Consider the following 22,682-nt stretch of genomic DNA (forward strand, 5'->3'; position numbering starts at 1 on the left):
TGCCTTGTTGTCCTTGGTAGAGGTCGTCTTCATTTTGGTGTCCATAGAGAATGACCCATTCTACAAATACACATTTTCTCCTATGGCTTATTCAATTGTTAAACTGATTTTTTAAAGAAGAATTCATAGTATCCCCCAAAAGAGTACAGCATTTAGTTAACATCCAGTATATGAATGAAGATTAAAGTCATCCTTGATATATATATTTTAGATGTGTGTGTGTGTGTGTATATATATATATATATAAATGTATTTAAAAAGAAGGGAATTTGTAGGAATGCTGTTCTTTCCCCTTTATAATGCCCTGCTGTGTTCAAAGAATTTGACAGTATAAGCTAGGACTGGGAGCACTGTTTTTAAAGCATTTTATTTTAGTCTTAAACATCTTTTCTCCTGTTTCTATAGCATTGTGGTTTGGATAGAAGTACCCCAATAGATTTAGTGATCAGTTTTAATGACTGATTTATGAGCTGAGGACTGGCCTCGTTTCAGCTGCATTTAGGAATTTGGATATAAGCCATGAGTATCCACAATGGAACAATTGTTTTCAGCACTTTTCCTTTTGGTGCAGGGAGGCAGAGCAGGTCTGACATTTAACAACCCTATGGTTTGCTTCCCATTTACATTGCATGGGGTTAAACCTGGTCTCTCTGAAGAAGCCGATTCAAAGACAGGCTTGTAACCTAGGGGTTAAAATACTGTTTAATATACTTGAATCCCACATTAGAATATGTGAGTTTACTTCCTGGCTGTGGCTCCAACTCTAATATCTGATAATTTTTGAACCTTGAAGGCATCAGTGATGGCTCAAGTACCGGGTTGGGTTCCTGACACACTCATGGGAGGCCTGGATTGAGTTCTCAGCTCTCTTCTTCACAGGGGTCCACTTCTGTCTCTCTGGGGCATTTGGGGAAATAACCAGCAGATGGCAGCGTTCTTGCTCTCACTCTCTATATATGTTTCTTTCCAATTTGTAAAACTCCATACCTCTCAAAGAAATTTTTTTAAGATTTATTTCTTGGGGCCAGCACTGTGGTAAAGTAGGTTAAAGCCCCAGCTTGCAGCACCAGCATCTCATATGGGCACCAGTTCTAGTCCTGGCTGCTCCTCTTCAAATCCAGCTCTCTGCTATGGCCTGGGAAAGCAGTAGAAAATGGCTTAAGTCTTTAGGCTCCTGCCCTGGCATGGGAGACCTGGTGGAAGCTCCTGGCTCCTGGCTTCGGATTAGCTAAGCTCTGGCTGTTGTTGTCTTTTGGGGAATGAACCAGCAGAATGGAAGATTCTCTCTCTCTCTCTCTCTCTCTCTCTCTCTCTCTCTCTCTTTCTTTCTCTCTTGGGTTCTACCTTTCTCTATAGCTCTGCCTTTCAAAGAAATAAAATAATTCTTCTTTAAAAAATGATTATTTATTTATTCGAGTGTCAGAGTTACACAGAGAGGAAGAGAGAGAGAGAGAAAGCAAGAGAGGTCTTCCGTCCACTGGTTCACTCCGTACCTGTCTGCAATGACTGGAGCTGCACCAATCGGGAGCCAGGAGCCAGGAGCTTCTTCTGGGTCTCCCACGTGGGTACAGGGGCCCAAGGACCTGAGCCATCTTGTACTGCTTTCCCAGGCCATAGCAGAGAGCTGCAATGGAATTGGAGCAGCCGGTTCTCAACCCGGTGCCCACATGGGATGCTGGCACTGAAGGCAGTGGCTTTACCCACTATGCCATGGCACCAACCCCAAGAAATGTTTTAAAAGTACAAGAATACAGGGTCATGGTTGCAGCGCAGTTGGTTAAGCTACCAATTGAAACATTGGCATTCCATATCAGAGTCATGGTTTGAGTCCCAACTGCTCTGCTTCAGATCCAGTTCCCTGATAATGCACTCACCAAGGCAGATGAAAATGGCCCAAGTGTGGATCTCTGACTCCCACATGGGAGATCTGGATAAAGTTCTGGTTTCCTTTGTCCTGGTACAGTCCCAGTGGAGCCATTTGGATAGTGAGTCAGCAGATGGAAGAACTCTCCATCTCTCTCTGTCTTCCCATCTCTCCCTCTTTCTGTCACTCTGCCTTTCATATAGATAATTTTTGAATAGGATTTCAATAAAATTAAAAAAATAATTGATTCATGAGAGTTCTGAGAGCTGCAGGGATGTTAAGTGTTGGTCTGATCATAACCTGTAAGGAACACTTTCTAGATTGAGGATTGTCATCCCAGCTTTAATGTTTTTCTTGTTTTCCTTTTGTCCATGGGAGCACTAAGTTACTTGCAGGAGCACTTTTGGGGTTTCTGGTTTGAGCAGGATCTAAAATTACCAAATAGTCTATTTAGGGCATTGAAAAAATTAGTTAGCCAGATACTTTAGTTATAAGGAGCTGAGTTACACTTGGGATCCTCTTACCTCAGCGTTCTACAAATAAGCAATCCTTACATTTCCAAATACCTTTCTTGGATAGTGTCTTCCCACTCTCCCACTCTCCTATCCTGTGTTATCTTGGTATCACTACACAGTGACACCAGTGCTGGCACCCTCTCTCCCAGAGAGAGGATGTGCTGATCTTGGCTGTCCCACACCAGTGGACTCCTCTGACCTCCACGTGGAGGACCTAAGGGCTGTCTTCCCTCCTCCTAATTTGGAGTCTTGGGAGGGGCAGAGCCACTCCCACACAGAAGTTGAGCATGAGGGATACCAGGGTCAGTGGCTGGCCCACAAGTAGGTACAAAGGTCAATACGGGAAGGGCCTGGTGGTAATTCAGGGCTGTTCTCAGCTGTAAGCCTCTGTTTGACTGTGACCTGCCCATTGGTTTCCCTGAGCACCTACCTAGTATGCTTTGGAAAGAAGTCCTCTGCTCACACAAGTTCAAGTGGGTCCTTGCCATTGCAGCTGAGAAGGTGACCTGGTGCCTACACATTAAAGTGTTCACCATAATTTGCTGACTTCCCCCTAGAGCAGTTTCCTGCATGACAAGAAGGAGGTCCTTGCTAGCAGGGAGAGAAATCAGGCTGCCCTCCTGCTTCCTGGGCACAGTGTCCAGATGGTGTTCTGAGAGCTCTGTCAGGACGCATTAGGGGCTGAGTGGGGCCTTCCCCTGTCCCATGGTTCCTTCCCAGGCATTGTGGGAGCTGCCACTGCTGGCTTGTCCACCTCCCTCTAACTCTCAGGGGTTCCTCTCAGTGTCCCTGCAGCTCCTACTTCCCCAACAGGCCTCAAGTGGAGGAAGAGACTCAACCTGAAGGCAGCACTTTGGAAATGTGTGCAATTTGAAGTTTGACTTCCAGGCATCCATACTAAAAAGTAGATATTCACAAAGGCATGAGTGCCCTTCAGCATAATCTGGGAATGGAAAATTGACAGAGCCCAGTATGTTTTTTTTTAATTTATTTATTTTAAAGAGTTACACAGAGAGAGGAGAAGCAGAGAAAGAGAGGTCTTCCATCCGATGGTTCACTCTCCAACTGGCTGCAATGGCTGGAGCTGCACTGATCCGAAGCCAGGATCCAGGAGCTTCTTCCTTGTCTCCCATGCAGGTGCAGGGGCCCAAGAATTTGGGCCATCTTCTATTGCTTTCCCAGGCCACAGCAGAGAGCTGGATTAGAAGTGGAGAACTGGGTCTCCAACGGGCACCCATAGAGGATGCCGGCGCTCAGGCAAGGGTGTTAACCCACTGCACCACAGTGCCAACCCTGACAGAGTCCAGGATTGCACAGCAGGGTCTGCTGAGTGAGTTGTGTGGCCGATGAAGGTGCACAAGGGACAGGAAACCAACTGTTTTCACCCCAAGCTGACAGGAGATGACAGAAGAACACATGGCCTGGGTGTGTCCCCATCCAGGTAAGACACACAGACCTGAATCTCAGCGTGAGGCTGGGAAGGAGGAGAACCTCACAGAGTGGGCAACACTTGCGGGTGAAGGGACCACATCATCATCCTTTATTTCATTTTGCAGTTAATCTGGACTGCTTGTTTTACTCTATTAAATAGTTATTAGTTCTCTCTTTGTCAGAAATGCTATAAAATTCAGACTAGCTAATCAACTTGAATTTCGTAATAGTCTCACTATCCACTCTGCCTGTCAAAAAAAAAAAAAAAAGAAGAATTGGAAAAAAAAAGAATTAAAGAATTTCATAATAGGTGAATTGTGTGGATAGTTGCTAATACAATGCATTCTTCTTTTTATAACCACAAAATGTGATTATTTTTGTATATACTGAGAGAACAATTCAAGGTTATAGAAAATATTTTGAAAGGTCCCACCAGCAGACTGGAGTGCTGAGTGCTCCCTGTTTTCTCTCCTCTGCCCCTGCCCCCTTCATCCTGCCTCTCAAATCAATATTTTAAAAATAGAAACACTTGATTCCAGAAAGTTCTAAGTGTCCCTAGGATATGAACCATGATTCTGGACATGGCCTGAATGGAACACTTTCTGGTTTGAGGATGGTCCCCCAGCTTTTAATGTTTTCTGTTTTTCTTTTGGCTACAAAAGCACTTGCTTCTTATCTAGCTCTCATGTCATAGGAAAATATTTCCTATTCTAAGATTGTGAAAATATTTATTATTGATGATTTATTTTTAACATATAAACTTTGATTTCTCCAGGATATTCTTTTTAAATTGTTTTTGTTAAAACAAAAACATATGAGCCAGTGTTGTAGTGTTAACTGGTTAATCTGCTGCCTGCAAATCCAGCATCCCATATGGGTGCCAGTTTGAGTTCCGGCTGTTCCATGTCTGATGCAGCTCCTGCTAATGCACCTGAGAAAGCAGTAGAGGATGGCCCAAGAAGCTGGGACCCTGTGTCCACATGGGAAACCTGGAAAAAGCTCCTGGCTTTGGCCTGGCCCTTCCCTGGCCATCACTGCCTTTTGGGAAAAGAGCCAGACGATGGAGGACATTCTCCCTCTCTTTCTCTCTCTCTCACTCTCTCACTCTATCTCTTTTTCTGCTTTTCAAATAAGAATAAGTAAGTCTTTAAAGAAAATAAAAGAATGTAACCAACAGGTTTTATATGCAGTGGCAAGAAACGACAAGCCATTTACTGTGTTAGTACATGGATACGTGACATCCATTGTAGTTACAGGCGTGAAGACAGTGAAGAGTTTGCCAGGGACTAGGGATGGATGGTTGAGGGCAATGACTTGGGGAGTACAGATGGATGAAAGGTTCCAGAGTGACACAGTGGTGATGGACACACAGCATTAATTAAAGTGGTTACTATGGAATACCTTAAAAAGTTAATAGTATATTTTATTAAAAGCGAATTTTATAGTATACAGAATAGTAATTTCTTATGCGGAGGTAAAGGAGAAAGATGAACATTACTACATATTGTGTAGTAAGGGAGGGGGCTGTGAGCGCTGGCCCAGGGACAGGTGCCAGCTGTGGAGCTACAAAGAGCTCAAGCTCTTGGGACTCAGCAACAGGCATTTCCTGCCCAGAAGGTTGCAGTAGATCAGAGTCTGCGGTGGGGTCTAGATCTGAATCTGTGACATTCACTGGCTCTGCAGTGGGAGCTGCTGCCAGAGTGGGGTCTGGTGTGAGCTCCCTGGAGGTTTCCAGAGCTGGTGTGCGAGCCTCTTCTGGCTGTGGAGCTCCATCTGGCAACAGAGATGGAGGTGGCACAAGATCTTGTTGTGGAATTGGAGCTTCCGCTGGCCCTGGAATCACAGGAGGAGAACATATCAGCAGCAGGCCTGACTTTTCCTGGCCTTCCAGAGACAAAACCTTGTCTCCGACTATCAGGGAAACCATTGACCCAAATTCTGCTTCCTGAATGACTTTCAGGAAGTTGATCCCTTGTTGCTCCTAGACCCGCCCCTGGTTCTGGAAGCTTTTCTGAGTGTGACCCAAACTCTTCACCTCCCCGTGCACTCACATGCACTCATCCCCATCCTGCTCACCCTCTAGTTCTGCCTCAGTGGGCTCCGGGTGCTGCAATCGTCCCAGGAGGAGTTGCACACGGTGCCCCAGCTCTGAGTCACGCAGGAGGAGCTGTGCGTAGTCCAGCAGCACGTGCAGACTGGTGTATTGCGGGGGATGATTGAAATCTTCCGGGTATTGCTCCAGCCAGGTGGCCAGGATGGACGAGATAGCACTGGGGAAGGCAGATGGGCAGTCCAGTGAGAGGCCTGGCCCTTCAGGCTGCACCATTTTCCCAATATACAGGCAACCTCCAGTGCCTCCCATAGCTCTGACCCAGCTCATGCCACTGGTAAACAGCCAGGATAGAGCCCTGGTGCCTGAAGGGGGACTGACAAATGACCCTATGAGAGGGGGCCTTTGACCTTGGTGTCACCACATTTCCCTTTACAGTGAAACGTGATGCATGCTGTTGTCTGTGTCTTGTCCTCCCTAGAATGCCAGCTCCACAAATGCAGACTCAGAGGTTATCTGCTTGGTTCACTCACTCTCTGGCACTCAGTAGGTGCTACCTAAGTAACTGAAGCAGGAGGAAGCAAGGAGGGCAACCTCTGTCCCAGGCTCCTGAGGCCTGTGCTACTATCCTCAAATGTTAGTGCTGACAGCACAGTAAATGGGTCTGCTCTTCCCAGTGCTGCTCATCTCCTGAGGTGCCTGAGCCCTGGGCACTGGCTGCAACCTCTGAGCACCCATCATGCCTCACTGTGGAGCTGCAGCCATATTTGTGAGCAGGATGCCCCCACTCCAACTCTGGGTCCCAAGATGGACTGATGGTGAAAGCAGGTTTGCATGAGAGGTGGTGGTGCTGAATTCCCTCAGGGCTTTCTTTATCTTCTCCTCCCGCTACCCCTCCATGTCCCACAGTGCCTGTGGCCCAGTCCCAGCTCTCTGAATGCTTAATTCCTACAGGGCACTGCCTAGACCTCAGCTCTGTAAGAGCATCACAGCATGTTTAGACTGAAGGCACCTACCAGCTGCATGCAACCCACAGACACCATGCTTCCAGCCCAATGTCATCAAAAACTGGGTCCCTCCACCTCCACCACACCCACTCACTGTTTGACTGCGTCCTGGAGTACACCTTCATCAGTAGGAGGGAACCATGGGAACCTAGAGGAGGCAAGGAGGGTATCACATCTGCCCCATGGTGGGCAGCCCCTGTCCAGTGAGCGTTTCTGGGTCCACCAAGAAGGGAAGTCCAGCAGGGACGGGGGCCTGTCCTGTGCTGTGCATCAAGGGCACTGCCTAGAAAAGTCCTGCTGATCGTGTGACTTCATGGCCACCCTAGCAGGAGTAAACTCCAACCAGCTTGTTCCAAAGGAAGCTGAATAGGTCTGCAGTCCTCCTGCCCTCATCACACATCCTTGGTCTGGTTCAACCCAAAAACACCTGGATGGAATCTGGACCCTGTTCAGCAAATACAGAAACAGCTTAACATTGCATGGGCATTTGGCACAGTGTTATGTCACGTGAAATGCCCCCTTCCCATATCCAAGCTGCTGGGTTGGAGTCTTCATTCCAATTTTAATCCAGGGCCCTGTGAATGTGCACCATGGGGACAGGTTATGACTCAGTCCTGGGGTCCCTATCACCCATGTAGGACGTCTGTATTGAATTCTTGGTTTTTGAATATAGTCTCTCCTAGCTCATCTCTTCAGGGAAATTCTGTAGTGGAACAGCAGGTGGAAGAATTTTTACTCCCTGTCCCTCTCTCAAAGGAATAAGTGAAAAAAATGCATTCAACCGTTCAACTCAATTTCAGAGAATCATAAAGGGCTAAAGCAAGAACTTCCTTTCAAGGAGGGGAAAATAATGGGAAGAAGGTGGGGTGACCTTGCCAAGACTCACAGCTAGGGGTGGCCTGGAGATTTGGGAGACTGACCTTCCTAACAGTGCGTTCAGCACCTGCCCGGTGGTGGCAAAAGCTCTGTAGCTTCTCAGGAAGGCAGGAACATACAAGGGCTCAAAGCCCAGGAAGGCAGGCACCAGCCGGTCCACCAGCTTCTGCAGCGTGTCCCCCTGGGCCCTCCACCCAACAAGGGCATCATACTTGATCAGTTTAGATGGCTTTTTCACCTAGGTTAGGAGAAAGGAGGGACACACAGTCAGTGCAATCTCCAGGAGCCACCAGAAGTGCAGGAGCTGGAGTTCAGACCAATGCCAAAGCCATCATTGATTCTTGTCCTGCATCGCACTGATGGCACTATGCTGACCCCATCCCAAACCATCTAAAAGCCCTGAGAAGCAGGCACGTGGGGTGGCATCGGGGCCAGGATGTGGAACTCCCTCTGCATTCCTACTCACCCTGGGCCAACAGCGGCCTCTGTTGGCCTCCTGTTTCTCCATGCAGGAGATGGAGTACAGGACCTTGTTCAGCAACTTCTGACCTCTGTTGTGCTTGGAGCTCTGGAAAGACAGTGCCCGGCAGGTGCAGAGCAAGCATCAGGGCCCTGCCTGGTCCCTTTCCCTCTGTTTCTGCCCCTCGGGACCTCCTCTTCTCCTGACCACATGGACCATTCCATTTATTAAACCCCCTAGAGGATGGGGCCTGCTGGCATGCAGGATGTGAAATCATATCTGGGCAGTTGTGAGTGCCCGGATAATTCCTTTCCACCCTGCCAGCCATCACCTGAGGTGTGAAGGTGACAGGACCACCAGGTTAAGGCCTCCCAGCCTGATCACCACCTGCCCATGATAGGCCCTCCCCTCACATACTATTCCCCCTCCCCAATAAAGGTGTTTGGGGCAGCCCAGGTGCTTTCACCATGAAGTCCTGGCCTGAACAGCACTGTCCTGGGTGGTCCTGAGTTACCTGTGGTTGCCATGTGCTACATGGCTGGGGGTGATGGGGGTGAGGGGAGAACCAATGTCGAAATTGCTGCCACAACCCCTCATCACGCGGGTTTCTCGGGCCATGGCCTCTAGAAGTGGGAACACAGCAAGAGAACATCTTGTTCTGTCAAGCGTCTCTCACCAAATGAGCTGCGCAGGGGCATCTCTCTAGAATGTTCATGCCTGGTTACCGGGGTTACAGGATCTGTTGTGGCCTGTCACTAAGTGGCGAGGTTATGGTTGGGGCTTCCTTATCTCACCCCTCTTCTCTCATCCAAAGTCCTCAAATCACCCTGCGAGTGAATGTATTCCCACCCTTCTGTCCCATGCTGTCTCTGTTTCTCTACACAATGACACCAATGAACCCTCCCTGCAGGGCCTATGGTCTTCCTGGCTGCTACCACAGTGACAGACACATGGAACCTTATTTCCAATTCCTGACTTTGACCAGGGTGGTACCCTGAATCAGTTACTGTGCCTCTTGGGACATCATTCTAGATCTACTCTAGGGGTGTCATCAGGTATACAAGGGACAATACTGAGTGAGCCTATGGCTGGTGTCCTATATATCTAATGCAAAATTAGAGCTAAATACAGAAGAGGGTGTCAGGTCACATGGGATACAGGGTCTTTGACTCATTCGTGGGATGTGCACATGGTTCACCAATCCACTTTTTGTCTGATAACTTCAAAGTAGCCTGGACAACTGAAAAGCAGACCTGATTCCTGTTACGTGAGCTTGGCATTATCCACCTTCCTTCCTTTGCATCATTTCTCTGTCTGTGTCATTAGTGGCTAGATTTGATCAAATCAGATATTGTCCTCCCGGACCTTCCAGTGTCTTGTCTTCTTCTTTAAGCCTTGACATTAGTACCCGTCATCAACTTGTGTGTGGAACAGAAATATGCTTGTAATGATTTGTTTGTTTGCACAGCAGAGAGAGAAGGGGAGCTAGAGATCTTGTATCCACTGGTTTACTCCACAAAGGGCTGCAACAGCCAGCTCTGGGCCAGGCTGAAGGCAGGAGCCAGGGCCCTCATCTGGGACTCCCATGTGGTTGGCAGGGATCCAAGCACTTGGACCATCTTCTGCTGCCTTCCTAGGCACACAAGCAGGAAGCTGAATCAGAGGCGGACTAATCAGGACTCAAACTAGGTTTCTATGTGGGATGCTCACTGTGAAATTGATGGCTCAATCCAGGCCACCAAAACTCTGGTACTGTGGGCAGACTTCTAGCAGCTCCCAGCTCCCCTCACCTCCTGGGAAAACTGCTGTCAGCATTGTGCAGAGTGGGCTCCTCTTCTCGTCTGCCCCAGCATAACTGTCCCTAAGTGCAGGCCTTTCAGATGCCCCCATGAAATGGCTCAGCACTCTTGCAGAGCCCTCACTGAGTACGTTACAGCACTTGCTCTTTGATTCCTGCTATTTTTATTTTCAAGGTTTTGGTCTCCCTCTCCTTGCAGACTATGAGCTTCTGGAGGGCAGGAGCCAGGATGGTCTTTCTCAGTTGGACCCCAGGACTGACTTTGCTGGAAACAAGGTGAGTGCTCAGGGCTCACCACAGCTGAAGCAGGAATGTTGGAAATGTTTGGGGCACAGGCAGGGCCTCCCCTTGGAGGACCTGGGTGGAGCTGGGCTGGTGAATGTGGACCAACGTGCACACAGGGTCTATCTTTGTCCTGGAAAGCAGGTACCTGCTCCACAGTGTGGAGTCTTGGTCCTGGGCACCAAGATTCCTCCAGGTGCATCCCATGAAGCCCCTCTCTGCTACAGACAGGAAGTTCATGAACAGTAGTTAGCCACATGGACTGGGGCTATGCAATACTCCCCCAGGGAGAAACTGAGGTGCTGTGACAATTGCAGGTGGACCCAGAAGAGAGCAAGGTAACATGCTGGTGCCTCAGATTCATACAAGTCACCCACGCCCTTTTGTCTGCCGACAGAATTCTGTGTCAGAGAAAGGAGGTGTCTGGTCTGAGGTCTCAGGCTGATTCAAGGTAATGTGGTGCTTTTGTTGGGATTTACTTTGCCTATATGTTGCACAGCCTCAGGATCAGAGAATCAGTCTGACTGTCAAGCAATTCATGAGACTGATAGGTTGTCATTCTCTTGTCTCTTGAAGGTCAAGGTGACCAAGCCCCAGCTCAGTAGATGTGAATAGAAGGACTGTATGGGATTTGCAAAGGGAGTGCAAATGGAGCCTACACAGCTGTGCAAACCCCTTGTCCTTCCTTCTGTCCTCATGCCCATCCTCTGAAATGTAGCCATCCTGAGCCCTCCTCCACAGCTCTCTGTAGGAGAAAGAGCACCCCAGCTCCATCCTGTGCCACAGGGATTGTGGGTACATATAGAGCTGTTCCCAGACTCTGAACTCCAAGCTGAAGAGGAGGGATGAGTTTCTGTGGGGATGCCTGGATGCTGAGTTACCTACCACAGCCTCTGGTTTTGGTGTTTGTGTCTTTCTGGAGAAGGGAGGGAGTCTAAGCAGGACACCTCAGTGGGAACAGAGCTCTCCATTCCCAGGCAGAATGACAGGAGACACTATATTCTCTCCCTTGCTTGTATCTTTTCAGGGGCTCTTTTTTTAAGAAATTTTTTTATTCATTTAAGAGGTAGAGCTATAGACAGTGAGAGAGAGAGAGAGAGAGAGAGAGAAAGGTCTTCCTTCCATTGGTTCAGCCCCCAATGGCTGCTACGGCCATTGCTCTGCTGATCCGAAGCCAGGAACCAGGTGCTTCTTCCTCGTCCCCTATGCAGGTGCAGGGCCCAAGCACTTGGGACATCCTCTGCTGCCTTTCCAGGCTATAGCAGAGTGCTGGAGTTGAAGAGAAATCAGGACTATAACCCGGCCCCCATATGTGATGCCAGCGCTGCAGGCGGAGTATTAACCTACTGTGCCACAGCTCCAGCTTCATCAGGGGCTCTTAAGAAATCTTCATCTGTACCCTCCACGGCCTGGTGCAGGTGCACGTTTGTGCACCAGGTACAGACAGCTGTGCCTACCGTGAGTCCAAATGGAATCTCTGGAAAGAGGCAGAGTGTTTGACTCCACAAGTTTTTTCCCAGTGGACACTTTGAACCCATGTTGGAATTCATTACTAAAATTAATCTATACCAATAAGCTGATAGGGGTCAGAATGGAATATGTTAAAAAAATTATCATTGACAAGGAGTTATTAGGAGGAAAATATTTTAAAAATAATTTTGATAAATACTGTCTGAGCCAGCAGAATAGAAAATACAAATATAATGATTTCTATAGAATATATTCAAAGAATCTGCAGGCATGAAATTAGTATATAGTCCAGAATTCTCATTCCTCATAGAAGACACAAATGAACTTAATGAAACATTTTCAGAAAAAGGACAATAAATGTGTACAAAGTTTCACAATTTTTTTTACTGAGCCATATTTTAAGAAAAACATTTAGGTGTTTAAGAACCTTGTTACAGTTTACTGCAAAAAAATTTCAACAATTTCTAAAAATATGGGTAGCTTTTGGTTTCACTGTTTATTAACCAAAGATTATAAACCTATTGAATTTCTCTAGAAATAAATTTTAGGTCCCAATGGGAGTGTCCCACAGGAAAAGCAAAGTAGACTTTGTCATTGTCACTGTGCTGAGTGATGCTCCTTCTGTTACTCCCATGATCAACTTCCTAAGGAGATGGAAGAGCCAGGTCTTGGTCCCTTAGCAAATAACCTGCCTCCCTCCTGATTTTTGGCCATGTAAGAGCACACTAGGGCCACCCAGCAGTGTGGCGGATGCGCAGGTTGAGGGGCAGCTGTCCTGCCTGTGCTCATTCCTGAACCCGAGTTCTTCCACAGAGCACCTCCACCATCCCCGTCTGCACACAGCTGCAGTAGAACAGCACATGGAGCAATGCAGGCAGGAGTGTTTTCCTGCTTTACATCAGTTGCATTTGTGCTCCTTGCACAGGAACAGGTCACGTGACACATACAGCACGTAGGATGCTGGGGATTTAATTCCAGCTGTGTCCCAGGAAGGGGTGAATACATTTCCAACTGGTGTCAGAGTACTCAGCAAGAGAAACTCTTTGGGGTGTGTTGTGCTCCTCACATCTTCATTCATTGTCTACGATGTGCCAGACTCCATGCTTCCGTGTGGACAGGGAGCTGAGTCAGCAGTGTCCATTCCTGGGAGAAGCTCCCATGCTAAAGAAGGAGGTCAGACAGGGTGTGAGGTGTAAATGCATCAAGTGAATGTGGCCTGAAGGTGCATGAATTGTTCTCCATTGTGAGGGTGTATTCCCGTGTCCTGAGTCTAATAAAATTCCTGAGATAAAGTTCTTAACAGAGAAAAGAGGCTGATTCTATTCACACTTGAGACAGAAAGTCCAGGCAGGATGGTCTAACAATGCAAGGGTCACAATCAGTAGTAACCCAGGGATGTGCTTGGGATTCATACTGTTTCCATTAATCAGGCATACACAGCTGTGATGCAGACCACTTATTCTCAACACACTCCTTCCACTGGACATGCATGTTCTGCAAGAGAGCAACTTAGTCTGTTTTCTCTCTGCAACTCAGGGCTTGACTTAAGGAAATATTAAGAAATATCACTGAAATACTGCAGATGGGAAAACAATTATTGACTCAGCCGTAAAAATGACAAAACAAAGATTGTCTTATAGGAGGTACTCCTAAGAAATTAATCTAAGAGGATTTGGAATTGAACCTGGAGTAAGCCTGTGTAAGTTTGAATGTCTTATCAACAGAACTGTGGAGCTCGAAGCATTCCTGTCATTTCCCCAGAAAACCACGAGAGGGCAGAGCAGGACTACTTATGACAGTGGAGCCATTGCAGAAGGGTAGGTGAGCTCTCTTCAGATTAGGGTTACAGCTTCAGAGAACTTTAGAAGAACATCTCTGTGCCATTATTCTCCAATGTAAGAAACAAATCAAAGGTAATGCACTAACAGGAGGACGGACACTGAGGCACGCAGACAGGGAAATGGCATTGCCCTGTGGCCTCCGTACAGATCTGCCCTCCTGCTGTCCATCCGTGTCATAAATTCTCCCCATCAAAAATGTGTTTGGATGACAAGATGGTGTTGTCGAGCGTCATCCTGTGGCTTCTTCTTTGTGAAGGGCATCCCTGGTAGCCTGTGATGTGTTCCTCAGACAGTGGAACAGAGCTGAAAGGATGGGACACAGGGCGGGTAATGGGCAGGAGAGCTCAGGGCACAGCCTGCAGGGTTTGAACTCTCATAGTTAGCACAGCCAAGGTCTAGTGCACACCAGCTGAAGTCCCCAGTGACAGACTTTTCTCTTCCCTGGGGAACTTCACCAAAATCACTTAGATTCGATTAGCATGTGCAAAGTACCTACAACACATTTGAAGGAGTCTAATGCTTTCTGTTACAATCCTGGGTCTCCCTCCCCAGATGATCAGTGTCCAGACAGCAGAGTTTACCCCTTGCTCAGGCTGTGTCCCAGGCCCCCCACTCAGCAGCAGATGTGGAAGAGCTGCCCACTGCTCCTGGGTGCATGCATCTGGACAGGAAATCTGTCAGGTTGGGGAATACTTTCTGAATCAGGACCTGAACTTGGGCAGCCTGGATGTGAGGTCCCAAATCCATGCTGCTTGGTGACCTTCTAGGCTCTTTATCCCTGATTCCCTTCCTACTGCATCCCCCAGACACAAGACCCCTGACACCAGCTATTTCCCACAATTTTTGTCCTGCTGTGACTGCTGTTTAATCTGTCGCCTTGGGTATCCATACTTTGTGTGCACACTGGGTGTCATGGGACAGCTCAAATCCCCCTGAGTAGCCCTTTGGATGTCCCTACCCTAGTTGATCTGCCATCACCTGCTGTTGTTTCCTTGTATGGACTACATAGCAGTGTCAGCAGAACCATATGTAAGCCTTAGCAGCAGTGAGATGACTTGGGGACCACACATGCAGCTTTTAAAGCATCTTATTGGCTCATGCATTTCAGAGTGCTTTGCAGAGGTCAGTACCCTTCACCTAAAAAAGTCAGTCTCTACATTTTGACCTACGTGGCTTACATGTCTCAGCCTACTTATCTTTTAAGGACCATAATATCCAATTCCCTCGGCTGCGCAGTTAGTAGCAATTTTGTGTTTTCTTTCTGAGTTTCTTGTACTGAAGCTTTTTACAGCAAGCAGACCAGGCTACATCCTCGCATGTGGAGGCTGGACACTTCTCCAGTTTCTCTGCTGTGTGTGGCACCTAGGGGGTGGCTGCTTCTCCACTTGTTTGGGAGATGTAGTTTACAACACATCATTGATATCCTTTCTTGATCAAATGGAATGGAGCTTAGCCCATTTCTCAGGTGGCATAGGCATTTGTAAATCCCAAGCAGTGCTTTGACAAAACAGAGTTTGTACTCAAAGATGTTTCTTAAGCAAAGTGTAAGCATCAAGGTTCTGAGGACCTCAGCAGAGAAGCAGCTATTGCAGTGCCTATGGGCAAATACTGCCCTTGAGGAAGAATGGGTTTTAGAAAAGTGAAGAGGGCAGTCTTGTGAAGAAGAGAAACAAAAGCATTGCACAGGGCCAGCGCTGTGGCTCACTTGGTTAATCCTCCGCCTGCAGTGCCGGCATCCCATATGGACACTGGGTTCTAGTCCCGGTTCTAGTCCCAGTTGCTCCTCTTCCAGTCCAGCTCTCTGCTGTGGCCCGGGAAGGCAGTGGAGGATGGCCCAAGTGCTTGGGCCCTGCACCTGCATGGGAGACTGGGAGGAAGCGCCTGGCTCCTGGCTTCAGATAGGGGCAGCGCGCTGGCCGTGGCGGCTATTTAGGGGATGAAGCAACAGAAGGAAGACCTTTCTCTCTGTCTCTCTCTCTCACTAACTCTGCCTCTCAAAAATAAAAAAAGAAAAAAAAAAGATTTATTTATTTGAAAGTCTGAGTTAAACAGAGAGAGAAGGAGAGGCAGAGAAAGAGAGAGGTCTTCCATTGGCTGCTTCACTCCCCAACTGGCAGCAATGGCTGGAGCTGCACTGTTAGGAAGCCAGGAGCTAGGAGCTTCTTTTGGGTCTCCCATGCGGGTGCAAGATGCCAAGGACGTGGGCCATCTTCTACAGCTTTCCCTGGACATAGCAAAGAACTGGATCAGTAGTGGAGCAGCCAGGACTCAAACCAGTGCCCATATGGGATGCTGGCCCTGCAGGCAGGAGCTTTACCTGCTACGCACAGCACCAGCCCCAACTCTTTTTTAATTTTTAATAAGATTTATTTGTTCAAAAGTCAGAGGGAGAGACAAAGCGGTCTTCCATCCACTAGTTCCTTCACCAAAACCAGGAATTAGAGGCTTCATATGAGTTTCCCACATGGGTGGCAGATGCCAAAACACTTGGGCCATCTTCTGGTGATTTCCTCAGGCAATTAGAGGGGAGCTAGGTTGGAAATGGAGCAACCAGGAAAAGAACCAGTGCCCACAGGCAGCAGCTTTACCCACTACACTACAGCAGCCACTAGGTTTACTGTATATCTTTACTATTGTGAATAGAGCTGCTGTGGACATAGAAATGCCTCTTTTATATGCTAATTTCATATCCTTGGGGTATAGCCCAAGGAATGAGATAGCTAAGTTGTGTGATAGACCCATTTTTATTTTCTGAGGAATTTCCATAATGATTGTTTGATTTGCATTCCTACTTACGGTGTATTTGGGTACCCTTTTTTCTACCACCTCATCATAACTCTTTTAAAAATATATTTTGATAATAGCCACAAAAACTGAAGGGAGGTGATACCTCATTGTGATTTTTACTTGCATTTCCCTAATGGCTAATGATCCCGAGCACTTTTCCCTGTGTCTTTTGCCCATTTGGATTTCTTCTTTTGAAAAATGTCTATTCATATCCTTTGTTCATTTTATAATTGCATTGTTTGTTTTGTTTTTGTGGAGTTTGTCAAACTCCTTATATATTCTGGATATTAAGCCTTTATCAGATGCATGGTTTACAAGTATATTCTCCATTTCTGCTGATTGCCTCTTAATTTTGTTAATTGTTTCTTTTGCTGTGAGGGAGCTCCTTAGTTTTATGGATTCCTATTTGTCTATTTTTGCTTGTATTGCCTGTGGTCCTGGGGTCTTATCTGAGTAGGCTTTGCATATGCCAGTGTCTTGAAGCATTTCCTCAATGTTTTTCCTATTGCAGTTTGGTTTAGGTTTCAGGTCTTCTATTTAGATCCTTGACCCATTTTGAGTTGCTTTTTGTATAGGATATCAGGTAGGAGTCTTGTTTCTAACACCTGCATGGGGGAATCTGATATTTTTCCCAGCTTGATTTATATATTTGAAAGTCAGAGTCAAAAAGAAATGGGTGAAAGATAGATTCTGCATTCACAGGCACACCTCTCAGATGGTCGCATTAGTTGGGACTGGGCCAGACCTAAGTCAGGAGCCAGGAGCCTCCCCTGGGGTCTCCCCCATGGGTGTCAGGGACCCAAGCACCTGGCTCATCCTCCATAGCCATTCCCAGGCCATCAGCAGGAGATGGATCAGAAGCAGAGCAGCTGGGACACAAACTGGTGCCCATATGGGATGGTGGTCCCACAGGTGGCAGCTTTACCCACTACAGCACAATGCCAGCCCTGGAAATTCAATCCCCCCCCCAAAAAAAACTCACCATTTGTTGAAGACTGTCCTTTCATCAATGAATGATTTCACTTCATTTGTCAAAGATTGTTTGTAGATCCAAGGGTTAATTCTTGAGGTTTCTATTCTACTGGTCTGCATCTCTATTTTTATACACATACTAGGATGCTTTGAATATATATGCCCTGTAATATGTCTTTTTCCCCCCTCAAAAACCTTTAATTTATGGATTATAAGTTAATGCACTTCAGCAATATATTGTTAGGAATATAGTGATTCTTCCTATTATACTCGCACACCCGCTCACACTCCCACCCCTCTTCTTCCTCCCTTATCTATTCCCAGTCCCATTCTCCACTAAGACCCATTTTCAATTAACTTTATATGCAGAAGACCAACTCTGTACCAAGTAAAGAGTTCAATAATTTGCACACACACATACACACACACGCATGCATAAAACTGTTCCTTGACAGTTGGTACAAGGATTGGAAACAGCAAGCCAGGAGCAACAGAGGGAAAAGGTGAGCCCGGGAGGAGAAGAAGCTAATGGGCTATTCAGGGGACAGTGGGGAAGGGAAGATCCAAGAAGCAGGTGGCATTGGGGGAGACAGTTGGAGTGATGGGAGTGACAATGAACTGCTAGTGCTCAGGAAAAGAAAGGGTGAGACCCTGGGCCAGGGCGGTTGGCATCCCCACCACGGCCATCCCATTGCTGAGGTTTAAGGTGCTATTCCACATGTTCTTAGAGGGTGACCTGTAGTGGGAACTGGGCGGGGGGGAGGGCGTCATGCCAGTGTAACTGAAGAAAGGGTTTTTAGGTCCAGGAGGTTACTGGATTTGGAGCCTGTCTGGTCCACCTGGGCCACAATATAGATGTCACAGCTCTGTCTTTTTTGGGCAATCAGGAGACAGGTCCCTGAGAGGCTGTCCCCAGCCTTGGCAAACAATGGCAACTAGAACAGGCACCAGGCATGGTACCAGTGTGTAAAGGGCTCTATTGGGGTCATAGACAACCACACAGTCATTATGGAGCCAATGAAAGTGACGTCAAACCAGAAAGCCAGACTGCAGACCAGACCTGAATGCAGCATGTGAAATTTGAACTGGACTTCTATCCTGTGCCAGGATTACAATTAAAAACAGAATCAGTGAAGCAGAAGAAAGAATATCGGGCTTAGAAGACAGAGCACAGGATACATACAGTCAAACCAAAGAAAAGAAGAGGAAATTAGTATCCTGTAGATTTGCGACAATATTTTTAAGATTTCTATTAAAAAAACCAAAATTCAGGTTCTAAGGGTTTCTGAAGGCATAGAAAGAGAGAAAGGATTAGAACGCCTTTTTAGTGAGATACTAGCAGAAAACTTCCCAGGTTTGGAGAAGGACAGAGACATCCAAGTACAGGAAGCTCATAGAACCCTTAATAAACATGACCAAAAGAGATCCTCATCACGACACATTGTAATCAAACTCACCACAGTGAAACATAAAGAAAAGATCCTAAAATGTGCAAGAGAGAAACGTCAGATTACTCTCAAAGGATCTCCAATTAGACTTACAGCAGGCTTCTCATCAGAAACCCTACAAGCTAGGAGGGAATGGCGAGATATAGCCCAGATACTAAGAGAGAAAAACTGCCAGCCCAGAATATTATATCCTGCAAAGCTCTCATTTGTGAATCAAGGTGAAATAAAGACATTTCATAGCAAACAGAAATTGAAAGAATTTGTCACCACTCATCCAGTCCTGCAAAAGATGCTTAAAGATGTGTTACACACAGAAACACAGAAACATGGCCATCAATATGAAAGACGGTAAAGGAAGAAAACCTCCCAGTAAAAGATCACAGGAAGTTCAAAGCATATATTAGAAAATATCTTTGGGAAAACGTCAGGGCAAAGTTACTACTTATCAATAGTCACATTGAATGTTAATGGCCTCAACTCTCCAGTTAAAAGACACAGACTGGCTGAATGGATTAAGGAATAAAACCCATCTATTTGCTGCTCACAAGAAACACATCTTTCCAACAAAGATGCATGCAAACTGAAAGTGAAAGGTTGGAAAAAGATATTTCATGCCAACAGAAACCAAAAAAAAGCTGGCATAACCATATTAATATCAGACAAAATAAACTTTAACACAAAAACTGTGAAGAGAGACAAAGAGGGGCACTATATAATGATTAAGGGATCAATTCAACAGGAAGATGTAACTATTATAAATGTATATGCATCTAATTACAGGACACCGGGTTATTTAAAAGATTTGTTAAGGGACTTAAAGGGAGACTTAGACTCCAATACAGTAGTACTGGGAGACTTCAATACTCCACTCTCAGAAATAGGCAGATCAACCAGACAGAAGATCAACAAAGAAACAGCAGATTTAATCGACACTATAGCCCAAATGGATCTAACAGATATCTACAGAACTTTCAATCCTACAGCTAAAGATTTTACAATCTTCTCAGCAGTACATGGAACCTTCTCTAGGATTGACCACATACTAGGCCATAAAGCAAGTCTCAGCAAATTCAAAAGAATTAGAATCATACCATGCACCTTCTCAGACCACAATGGAATGAAGCTGGAAATTAGCAACTCAGGAATCCCTAGAGAGTATGCAATCACATGGAGACTGAACAATATGCTCCTGAATGAACAATGGGTCATAGAAGAAATCAAAAGAGAAACCAAAAAATTTCTGGAAGCAAATGAGGATAACAACACAACATATCAAAACTTATGGGATACAGCAAAAGCAGTGTTAATAGGAAAGTTTATAGCAATAGGGGCCTATATCAAGAAATTGGAAAGGCACCAAATAGATGAGCTTTCAGTGCATCTGAAGGATCTAGAAAAACTGCAGCAACCCTGACCCAAATCGAGTAGGAGAAGAAAAATAATTAAAATCAGGTAAGAAATCAACAGGATTGAATAAAAAAAATTACAAAATATCAGCCAAATGAAGAGCTGCATTTTTGAAAAAATAAAATTGACACACAATTGGCCCAACTAACTAAAAAAAGAAGAAAAAGACTAAAAAATCAATAAAATCAGAGATGAAAAAGGAAATGTAACAACAGACATCACAGAAATAAAAAGAATCATCTGAAATTACTACAAAGAGTTGTATGCCAGCAAACAGGGAAATCTATCAGAAATGGATAGATTCCTGGACACATACAACCTACCTAAATTGAACCAGGAAGACATAGAAAACCTAAACAGATCCATAACTGAGGCAGAAATTGAATTAGTAATAAAGGCCCTCCCAACAAAGAAAAGCCCAGGACCAGATGGATTCACTGCTGAATTCTACCAGACATTTAAAGAAGAACTAACTCCAATTCTTCTCAAACTATTCAGAACAATCAAAAAAGAGGGAATCCTCCCAAATTCTACCTATGAAGCCAGCATCACCTTAATCCCTAAGCCAGAAAAAGATGCAACATTGAAAGAAAATTACAGACCAATTTCCTGATGAACATAGATGCAAAAATCCTCAATAAAATTGTGGCCAATAGAATGCAAGAACACATCAGAAAGCTCATCCACCCAGACCAAGTGGGATTTATCCCTGGTATGCAGGGATGGTTCAACCTTAGCAAATCAATTAATGTGATACACCACATAACAGACTGCAGAAGAAAAACCGCATGATTATCTCAAAAGACGCAGAGAAAGCATTTGATAAAATACAACACCCTTTCATGATGAACAACACTCTAAGCAAATTGGGTATAGAAGGAATATTCCTCAATACAATCAAAGCAATTTATGAGAAACCCATGGCCAGCATCCTGTTGAATGGGGAAAAGTTGGAACCATTTTCACTGAGATCTGGTACCAGACAAGAATGCCCACTCTCACCATTGCTATTCAATATAGTGCTGCAAGTTTTAGCCAGAGCCACAAGGCAAGACAAAGAAATTAAAGGGATACACATTGGGAAGGAAGAAGTCAAACTATCCCTCTTTGCAGATGATGTGATTCTTTATTTAGGGGATCCAAAGAATTCTACTAAGAGACTATTGGAACTCATAGAAAAGTTTGGCAAAGTAGCAGGATATAAAATCAATACACAAAAATCAACAGCCTTTGTATACACAGGCAATATCACAGCTAAGAAAGAACTTCTAAGATTAGTCGCATTCTCTGTAGCCAGAAAAACAATCAAATACCTTGGAAAAAACTTAACCAAGGACGTTAAAGGTCTCTATGATGAGAATTACAAAATCTTAAGAAAGAAATAGAAGAGGATACGAAAAAATGAAAAAATCTTCCATGCTCATGGATTGGAAGAATCAACATCATCAAAATGTCCATTCTCCCAAAAGCAATTGATAGATTCAGTGAGATACCAATCAAAATGCCAAAGACATTCTTTTCAGATCTGGAAAAAATGATGCTGAAATTCATATGGAGACACAGGAGACCTCGAATAGCTAAAGCAATCTTGTACAACAAAAACAAAGCTGGAAGCATCACAATACCAGATTTCAGGACATACTACAGGGCACTTGTAATCAAAACAGCATGGTACTGGTACAGAAACAGATGGAGAGACCAATGGAACAGAAGAGAAATACCAGAAATAAATCCAAACATCTACAGCCAACTTATATTTGATCAAGGATCTAAAACCAATTCCTGGAGCAATGACAGTCTATTCAATAAATGGTGCTGGGAAAACTGGATTTCCACGTGCAGAAGCATGAAGCAAAAACCCCTACCTTACACCTTACACAAAAATCCACTCAACATGGATTAAACATCTAAATCTATGACCTGACACCATCAAGTTACTAGAGAACATTGAAGAAACCCTTCAGGATATAGGCATAGGAAAAGATTTCTTGGAAAAGACCCCGGAGGCACAGGCAGTCAAAGCCAAAATTAACAATTGGGATTGCATCAAATTGAGAAGTTTCTGTACTTCAAAAGAAACAGTCAGGAAAGTGAAGAGGCAATTGACAGAATGGGAAAAATATTTGCAAACTATGCAACAGATAAAGGGTTGATAACCAGAATCTACAAAGAGATCAAGAAACTCCACAACAACAAAACAAGCAACCCACTTAAGAGATGGGCCAAGGACTTCAATATACATTTTTCAAAAGAGGAAATCCAAATGGCCAACAGACATGTGAAAATATGTTCAGGATCACTAGCAATCAGGGAAATGCAAATCAAAACCACAATGAGGTTTCACCTCACCCCGGTTAGCATGGCTCACATACAGAAATCTACCAACAACAGATGCTGGCGAGGATGTGGGCAAAAAGGGATACTAACTCACTGTTGGTGGGAATGCAAACTGGTCAAGCCACTATGGAAGTCAG

At 45.5% G+C, this 22,682-nt stretch overlaps 2 protein-coding genes and 1 long non-coding RNA gene across 5 annotated transcripts in view; 1 reads left to right on the forward strand and 2 right to left on the reverse strand.

The window, feature by feature from the left end:
* Positions 1–22,682, reverse strand: part of CHRM3 (cholinergic receptor muscarinic 3) — a 613,968-nt gene that overhangs the window by 42,095 nt on the left and 549,191 nt on the right. The window lies entirely within an intron of this gene.
* The window catches only part of LOC149122612 (uncharacterized), a 28,120-nt gene that overhangs the window by 2,643 nt on the left and 2,795 nt on the right, over positions 1–22,682 (forward strand). For 2 of the 3 annotated variants that reach the window (XR_016219721.1, XR_016219720.1), the window contains 2 exons: positions 10,201–10,277; positions 10,601–10,734. This is a non-coding gene — a long non-coding RNA (uncharacterized LOC149122612). The remainder of the gene's footprint in view (positions 1–10,200; positions 10,278–10,600; positions 10,735–22,682) is intronic. The other variant, XR_016219722.1, reaches the window with a different exon arrangement.
* LOC103350917 (ral guanine nucleotide dissociation stimulator) lies at positions 5,237–10,194 on the reverse strand. Its single transcript, XM_008268210.5, has 6 exons — positions 8,718–10,194; positions 8,210–8,311; positions 7,788–7,981; positions 6,962–7,015; positions 5,887–6,080; positions 5,237–5,643 (listed from the first exon to the last, which is right to left on the reverse strand). The coding sequence occupies exons 1-6, from the start codon at positions 8,853–8,855 to the stop codon at positions 5,237–5,239; spliced, it is 1,089 nt and encodes a 362-aa protein (XP_008266432.3). The 5' UTR covers positions 8,856–10,194.

This window comes from Oryctolagus cuniculus, chromosome 13, assembly GCF_051225735.1.
Source record: "Oryctolagus cuniculus isolate XC-2025 breed Fujian yellow rabbit chromosome 13, ASM5122573v1, whole genome shotgun sequence".
In the NCBI taxonomy this organism is placed as follows: Eukaryota; Metazoa; Chordata; class Mammalia; order Lagomorpha; family Leporidae; genus Oryctolagus; species Oryctolagus cuniculus.